The following is a 9144-nucleotide window of genomic DNA, read 5'->3' as shown; positions in this document are numbered from 1 at the left end:
TAGTTAACTGATTTCAAGAATATCTTTTGCTTTCAAACATTGATGGTATTTAAACCTTCACAAAGTTATTAAAATCTGAGAACTCTGCCAACTCAGGTGGAGTGTAAATAGAGATCAGTATAAACAAGATCTTGTCTGTCCTTGCCTACTTTTCTTGTTCCTGAGTGGAGAACCATGACCCTGGAAGGACAATAAGAGCCAACACATTGATGCTGATTTTATTGATGTTTTGAAGGTCAAGAAAGGAAAGATAAAGAAGTATACACTGTTGAAGAGTCCACAGTCACCAGCTTATCTCCATTAATTTCTGAAACAAAAATGAAGGTTTTTAGACAATAATAAATTAGCCTGTGGACATAACCTATGCCAGATAGCTTTATCATTAATTAGTTTCATTTTGGGTAACTAGAGTAAGAGAGAGGAGAAAGAAGAAGGGGCAGAGAACTAAGAGAAGGAAGGGGCTAGAACAAGAGAATGAGGAAAGAGGAGAAGATAAAGGAGGAGAGAAGTGGAGAACCTGGGAAAGTTGTAGAACAAAAGAGTCAGGAGATCTGACAGGGTGGAAATAACACTTGGTCTTATAAAAATGGAGATGGCTCTATGTATAGGGTTGTAGTGTGGTGAACTATAGTAAGAACAGATCTGGGAAAGAGGTAAAAAAGAGATTAAAACAGAAAATTATCAATGAGATCAATGAACAGACATAAGAGAGAATAGGTAGGGTAAAGAGAAGTCCACTATATTGCTGAATAAAAGATCTGCAGTACCTGGGTCATCACTGCGGCCATCTCCAGTTGAGTTTCCTTCTCACTCATCAGAAGCAAAGCTCTGGCTCTGACCTCCCCGGCCACCTCTTCCACGCTGGCCTTTCTGGCCACCTTTACCACCTCGACCACCCTGGCGACCTTGGCCTTTTTGCTGCTTTCCACGGGAACCCTCCTGGTCTCCCTGGCCAGGACGGCCACCACGACCTTTCTTCCCACCTTTGCCTTTCTTGCCACGCTGACCTTTGAGTTCCTTTTGAGGAATGACTTGGGGTTCCTCTGGTGCTTCCTCATCGGATCCACCGTCTGCTTAACAGCAAGAACACAGAGAGAGAGAGAGAGAGAGAGAGAGAGAGAGAGAGAGAGAGAGAGAGAGAGAGAAATAGCCATCCACTGAATGAAGGCAAGGGTGGAAACTACCATAGCCTAAATTGTGTGAAAAGTGATATTTTACCATTTAAATAGCTTTAGGTAGTGACCAGGGCTCAGTGTTGAGAAAAGAGCATATGTTTAGTTGGTCACTTTGGTCCCTCAAAGTTTATCCTTCCTTCTCCTGTGATATATCTGGAACTATTCTGTTTTGCCATCTATTCTGAACTTGGTCATTGTAATGAGTCAACTCACGTTTTAGATTATAAATGTAAATCTTGTGCTTTCTGTTGTAAATGTATACTCACCACTGTTCTAAGTTGTTTAGTAACTAGTGGCTGTTTCTTGCTCTTTGCTAAGATAAAATTCCTGTAACCCTCACCAATTCCTGCTACCAAAGTTAGCTTACAGAGATGACTTCAAAAGGAAATTAGATGGGCTTTAACTTCTTGTAACCTCCAGGCTATGCAAGGCTGCCTGCAGGTACTCAGGTGCAAATTAACCAAAAACTGAAACAAAAGCCCCAAAAATGTAGTTTGAGTTGTGGTGCCAATCACTCTGAAAGCATTATTTTGTGTCAGACAATGAATTTGTTTACCAAACTGAATGTGGTCATTCAATGGATTTGCTTATCAAACTCAATGTGGTTCCAGGGTTTAAAACCCCTTCCTGCTTCCTGGGCCGCCGCCTTTGGTCCTCTCCTGCGTGAGAGCAGACTGGGGGGCCCTGAGCTCAGTAATAAACGGCTTTCCAAATTCCAACCTGGCTGATCTGGTTCCTATTCTGAGTGACCCATAACAGTCATGATGAATTTGAAATGACCCAAATTCTCATTAGTGTCTGAGAGAAATCACCAGACAAAGTCACTTTTTTGGATTATAGATACACACAATATCTTGACAGATTACTAACCATCCTTTCCTTTCCAATAATAGAAAAATCGTACAATATCCCACTCTCTCCTACCACCTACAAACTCCTGTGTTGACGTTTAAATTTAAAAATGCAAGTAACCCATCTATCTGCACACATCTGTAATCCCAGCACTTCAGGAGGCTGAAGCAGGAGGAGCCCAGCCTAGGCAACTCAGTAACTTAGCAAGATGTCTCAAAATGAAAAATTAGAAGAAAAAACCCAGCTGGGATGTAGCTCAAGGAAAAGACCTTGAGTTCAATCCTCAGTACTACATAGACATAAAAAGTATGAATAAAATGCATCCATATTGTCTTCTTTTGCAAATGTCTGACTCCTATGATAAAATAGAAGGCCTCACCATCCCTTGCATCAACTCTGTCATCTTCTTGTGATCTCTTGGCTGTTGGTCCTGCTTACAATCATCGAACTCATGCTTCCCTGTATCCCTCAGCATATCAGATCTAACATCAAAGGCTTGGAAGATACATGCACCCTTGTTGGGCACAGCCGCTGAAAGCTGCTGCCTTTCATTGTTATCACATTACCAATGAAATGTCATTAAGTATTTTTGAATCTGTTTCTTGGTTTATCTGGTTTTTGTGGTACTTGAGATCAAACTAGGAACTTTGTACATCCCAGTCAGGAGCTTATGCCACTGAGTTGTCTTCCCAGCTAAAACTGTCTTTGTTGCCTGCATAATACATGGAAAAATCAACTTGCCATTTAGAAATCTTTTACTACCTACGTTTTCAATTTTGCTCTTTGACTTTGCTACAATGCTCAATGTTTCAAGTCTACTGAAGCCATGGAGAGATATATATGGATTTAGTATTCAAGTCATACCACGTTCTTCCACTATTCAACTCTCCAGTTCTCTACAGGGTCTTCCCTTTCCACACCTGCCCTGAGCTTCCACAATACCCTTTTCTACCCCTTTCCTTTCTCTCTTTTTAATCTTTCTTTCTCACATACTTTTTCCTTAGTCGTTTATATTCCTTCTACAATGTGCAACCAAAAACTAAACTATCCTAGTTTAGAAAAGAAGTTTTAAATTGTGAACAAATGTCTATTAAAAAATGGTAGGGGGCTGGCCAAATAGCTCAGCAGATTAAAGTGCCTGCAAGCAGGCACAGGGGCGAAGGGTTCAATCCCCTGGCCTACTGTGCCAGGCCCTCCCCCAGGATACACAGAGATGGCAATTGAGACTAGGTGTGGTGACGCGCTCCTGTAATCACAGCTCATTGGAGGCTGTAAACAGGCGGTTCACTATGAGTTTGATCTAGTATACCCCATAGACCCTTCCCTAAAATACAAAAAAAAAAAAAGTAGGAATTTTATGAACCTGGTATGGTAGCCTATGCCTAGAACCCCAACACTTGGGAGGCTGGGGCAGGAGGGTCATGAATTTGAGGCCAACCTGGGTTACATAATGAATTAAAGGCCAGGCTGGACCATAGTGAGACCTTGACACAATCAACAAACAAACAAGAAGTAGGAATTTTAGATTAGACTAATAGCAGTGAGGTTACTAAATTCTATTTAGAAAAATACTCAGTAATTCAGTAAAACTCACATGATAGTTGGGACTCTTCCTCTTTAGGGGATCCTACAAAGAAAAAACAAAAACCAGAATACAATTGGAAATGCCATTGTGAACTGAACAGCAGAGTCACTGACAAGTCAGGGACTAGAAAAAATAACTAAGCATAAACTTTTTCTTTAAGCAACAACATTTAAGGAGTTAAGTTTTCTTAGTCAACTTGGACATTTCTTTGGTCAAATGACATAGCTATTTGTTCCTCTCACGCAGTCTTTTCTCTGCCCCCCCCCACAGTCCTCCACACAGGCCATTCAAATATGTTATGTGAAATGTGCATAACTAATAATGGATTTCAAGTTTACGTACTCTGGAAAAAGTCAACACATAAGTAGACATACAGGGGCTGGTGAGATGGCTCAGTGGTCTAAAGCACCTACTTAGAACAAGCTTAGCAAAGCACAGGGACCACAGTTCAATCCCCCAGCCCCACATGCCAGCCAGCCGTGCCCCCTGGTGGGCTGAGCTGGCCACACACACACACACACACACACACACACACACAAATAAGAATAAATTTTAATAAAAAATAAAAATAAAAATAAAATAAAAAATAAGTAGACATACAGAGTTTTAAGCTAAGGAATGAAATATTAGCCCTGAAAATTTGATAAAGAAGAAGAAATAATACACATCAATAAATTCAATGACTGAATATAATATTTAGGTCAATTATAGAATATTTCTACTTCCAGTTAGTTATATCATTGAACACAAAATCTTAACAAACATAAGGGATTTATGTTTTTCAATTACTGTATCAGTCCCTGTTTGTAGGAAGAATTAGAGTAAAAGCATTCACAAATGAACGGGGATTTGTGTACTGCTAATGTCCAAACTCGACTTAGAGCTCAGACACAAGGAATTTCAGTGTCAAAAGGAAGACAGTTCATATTTAGCACTATTGCTGAAGATTAATAAAACCTACAGGTTTTGTTTATCACTTTGTTTATTCCTTTTGGAATCTCTTTAACCCAATTTTGAGAATTTTTAAATAAAAAAAAGAAAGGAGCACAGTCTTATAGAAAGACTTACCTAAAAAAAAAAGAAAGAAAAAGAAAGACTTACCTAGCACTTGAAGAGCTTCTTCACCTCCAGCACCTAGGATTTACAAGAAAAACAAGATACACTTAAAACATGGTTCCCTAGACCTCATCTATGTATTTGTAGATACAGAAGTAAGAAATTGCTAAGAGAGCTCAAGGGGAAAACACGTGAAAGGTTTGGATTAAATGAAGCAATATTGGCAAGTTAGAACTCTAATTCTGAGCATTGGTTTTAGACAAGGGGTGATGAGGAAGATAAATATTTTTTGGATTTTCTTCATATGGAGACCACCATGATTGTACACAAAATAAAGACAACCCGATACCTACCACAGAATATTACATAAATGAAACCACCTATATCTACATAGCTCTCAGTTCGACCCCAAAATACTCTCACAGCTGTTCCAAAACAACTATTGTTTATTTTTGCACTTATCTGAAACACATTTCAGCTAACGTGCTTCTGTCAGGCTCCCTAAATCCATTTATTGTTCTTTCTCCACCACTCTCTTCACAGTTGCAGAACCTGTGTCTTGCTATCACCTAAAGCATGAATTTTTGCCATGCCTAAAAAAGTCCTCATTCAGTCTGACCCAAAATTTCATTCATAAATATCCCAACTTTGCTGTTCCCCTCACCCTCAACCTTAGGCACTAAAGCAAAATAGCCTTCTCCTCTATCAGAGTAAAAATAACTTTACCTTGGCTCATCAACAGATCATTCTAGTGGCTAGAATATGAGGCCAAAAGAATTTTATCATAAAAGGATCCTTTTTATAGACTCTGACCAAGACTAACACTCCTTTTAGAAAATCTTACCATTTGGGACTCTAATTTCCCACAAGCAACAAATGTGTTTTCTTATAAGCCAACAGGTTTAAAACTCAATCTATTATAATTTTCTGCATTGTTTAATACTCTTAGCAGTAAGCAAGTTAATTTTTAATATTCCTATTTTAACAGGTTGTTTCTATATAATATCAAAATATTTTATAAGAATATAAAAATCTTCTAGGTATCATGGCACATGTCTGTAGTCTTAGCAATCTAGGGGGCTACAGTAGGAGAATCACAAATTAGAGCTCAGCCTGGGCAACTTAGTGGCCAAGTGAGACCTTGTTTCTTCTAATTTTAAATATAGAAAAACTGCTGTGGATACGGCTCAGTGTGAAAGGTCTGAGTTTGAGCCCTAGTACTGGGGCAGCAGGCAGAGTAAAATTTCATTTTACTCTAATTTTTCATTGTCTGTCTTAGAAGATACTTGATATTTGGATTTTATAGTCATTTAAACAATTATTTGGTTTTTTATATTCCACATCTGTATACTTGATAGCATTAAAATATGCCATATATCTTCCATATTTAAAATAAGAACAGATTGAGAATTTGCCTTCTATTTATATTATATATAAATTTCTTTATTATATCTTAAATTATCCATTTCTAGGAAGCCATATGTTTACTATAAAAACTTACAGACAAAGCCAGGTGTGGTGGTGCACACCCATAATGCCAGCACTCACAAGGCTGAGGCAGGAGGATCATTGAGAATTTGAGACCAGCCTGGGCTACAAAGGCCAGCCTGAACTTCATAGTGAGACCCTGTCTCAAAACAACAAAGCAAACAGCTTACTGACAATCAGATGTATGACCAGACCTGTATGTATTTTAAAGTAGGAAAATGGAAAGAGTTAAAAAACACTTGCTTACCAGGAATAATTTGATAAAATAAATTGAAATTTAGTCAAAACTCAATTTTTCTAAATATTTAAAAGTTTAATGTAAATGAAACAAAATATGTAGATGAATTACAGAATTTTCACTTTGCCTAGAAAGCTTCATTTTACCAGGAATGAATTTCTGAAAATTCATATATATACTGGTACTGTAGAATGAAACTTGTACCCACCATGAAGATACCGGCTGACAGCTGAGGTCATCACTGAAGCCATTTGCCATCCTTGAAACAATGTAGAAACTAGTATTACCTCCCTCTCATGGGCCTTCTTCCTCAGTATAAGGTGCTTCTTTTTTTTCTTTTTTTTTCTTTTTTTTTTTTTTTTCCAGAACTGGGGATTGAATTCAGGCCCTTGCATTTGCCAGGGAAGCACTTATTCTAGTGAGCCATGTCCCAGGCCCCGTTGCTTCCTTTCTGAGAAGCATTGAGCCAGCTCTTTTCTGTGAGCCACACCCTGTGGTCCATTTAGAATTCCATCTGTAGGCTTACCTCCCTCTAAGTTCTGAGCCGAGCTCAGAGCCAGCAGAGCCAACACCAGCAGGACCATCAGCATCCTGACCGTAGCCATGGCGTCCTCTCCTTCAGTGCTGGAAGGACTTCGGATACAACCTTTATGCGAGCAGGAGAACAAGGGCACCTTTGAAGACTTTGGAGTGGGCACTTCTCCTTCCTGTCTAGCTTTCCATTTGAGCCTCAGCCAAACTTCTTGAATTGCATTAAAAAGCTGATCAGGCTCCTCAAGGAAAAGTCAGGAATTTCTCCCAAGTTCTTTAAAATGATTTATTATTCTTCTCAACTATTATGTTTCATTATAAACTTAACAATTGTCTTCCATGTTTTCGTCTTACATTCAGAACTATGGCTCTCTGTTCTTCCATACCTAACATTGTGCAAGCTCCGTACACGCCTATTTCCTTCAAGCCCTCTTCTCAAAAAATGAGCCAACAGCATCACCATGCAATGAAAGGCTACTGAGCCACAAACTCAAAACACAGCACAGCATCAATACAGTGTCAGACAGGTTGTCTTACCTGGCTTGCAAAAAAATAAAATAAATTCCCAGTAAAAGACAAAATCCCACCTTAGACTTCTGAAGATTGTGGTTATTTAGAATATGCTTCAGTTCATAAACTGAATGGGCTATAAAACCTTAAAACTAGAAATTATCACAATAATGAGAACACTGGGAAATACTATCTGCTTTAAGATTCACTGAGTAAATAAAAGTGCTTAGCTTGGAAAGAGAAGAGGGTGAATAAACAAGATAGCTGTCTTGGTACAAAGAGAAGTTTTGTTTCTATATTCTGGAATATGCAGAAAGAGCTACTGATCAATACAAGGGGAAATGTGTTTGTTAACACAATAATTTTTTAGGGTTATTCATTTTAAAGTTTGCTAAATTAGTTTTCACTATTTTAAAATAATATAAAATAATTTTTGATTACTAAAACTTAAAATAATGCATTGAGTTCCCAGGAAATTAATTTCAACCACCTGTTTATGTGCAGCAACTAATGGATCTACAGCCAGAATGTAAAACCCGAGAGTCCTTGAAGTGGAATCATTTGTGTGTAACTATTCCCTTAAAATGCAATTAGTAGGGGACAGAATATAGCTCTGCACCACAGTGCCTGCCTGGCAAGTACAAGGTCCTGAATTTGACTACTGGCACCAAAAAAGAAAAAAAAAAAAATGTGAGCAGTGGAAAGAAGCCTTCTCCCTTCCCATAAGCAAAATACAAAGGGTTGCAGGACTTTCTGTTCATTCCAATAATCAAAATCTAATAACTATTTTGACATAAAACAGTCTCAGTTCTATACATCCAACCCAATTGAAAGGCTCAGCCCCAACAGAATTGCATTAAAAAGCTGAGTGTTACTTTTGTTTTTTGAGTTTTTGATCCTTGGCATTTATTTCTTTTTTTTCCCATGATTTTATTGATAAACAAATAGCAATGAGACAGTTTCAAATCAAATTGGTAAGACAGTTTCAATAAATAACACATTGCATAATTCTTCCTAGTGGTTAATTGCTGTACAAGATGCGGACATGATATCCTATTTACAAACACCATTAGAACAAATCACTCTATCCATTAAGAGAATGTAACCATGTATCTATCCTAACCACTTTGAATACACAGATACAAAATGGACATTCATCTGTATACGGTTTTTTGTTAAGTTCCGTTATTTGAATATTATAGGTGTGTAAACTCAAAAAATATTCTAAAAGAGTCCAGTAGCCCATAATAGTATTAAGACTTCTGCTTGACTGGCAATGTCAGAAATTGTTGACCTGAGTCCCCTAAAGCTCAACATAACAGCATGGTTTTACTTCTTATATTTCGTTTTTATACTTTTCTTCTGGATGGTTAAGACCAAGGTAAAACCTGTGCTCCTGCTGAGGAAAACACCAGGTCCATCGGTGCAGACTTCCTCACAAGGCCTATGTAACAGGCTCTTCCACAGGCCTCCTGTGTAGTTACTCCAAATAACTTTGGGACTTTTAATAACTTCCCAATCAAAATACTTGGCTTTCCTCACAAGCCTTACATTTCCTTTATTGCTCAAACAAGACAAATATATAATGTTTAATGTTTCTTAATCTATACTCTGGCAATCTTATTTTTTATTTGTCCCAATGCAACATTTAAAGTTTGTATAAACTGACAATTTGTATAAACTTTCAAACAATAAAAGATACTACTAAT

At 37.9% G+C, this 9144-nt stretch overlaps 2 protein-coding genes across 2 annotated transcripts in view; one reads left to right on the top strand and one right to left on the bottom strand.

The window, feature by feature from the left end:
- Positions 1-807: 807 nt before the first annotated feature.
- Positions 808-6999, bottom strand: LOC111815575 (nucleolin-like). Its single transcript, XM_023710599.1, has 4 exons — positions 6921-6999; positions 4714-4746; positions 3622-3654; positions 808-1073 (listed from the first exon to the last, which is right to left on the bottom strand). Exons 1-4 carry the CDS (start codon positions 6997-6999, stop codon positions 808-810), a joined length of 411 nt encoding a protein of 136 aa, XP_023566367.1.
- Ybx3 (Y-box binding protein 3) overlaps positions 6998-9144 on the top strand; it is a 120249-nt gene continuing 118102 nt past the window's right edge. The window contains exon 1 of the mRNA XM_012513796.2: positions 6998-7084. Within this exon, the coding sequence (XP_012369250.1) occupies positions 6998-7084 (87 nt within the window). The remainder of the gene's footprint in view (positions 7085-9144) is intronic.

Source organism: Octodon degus, unplaced genomic scaffold, assembly GCF_000260255.1.
Source record: "Octodon degus isolate 3935 unplaced genomic scaffold, OctDeg1.0 scaffold00018, whole genome shotgun sequence".
In the NCBI taxonomy this organism is placed as follows: Eukaryota; Metazoa; Chordata; class Mammalia; order Rodentia; family Octodontidae; genus Octodon; species Octodon degus.
This window is presented reverse-complemented; position numbering and strand designations above follow the sequence as displayed.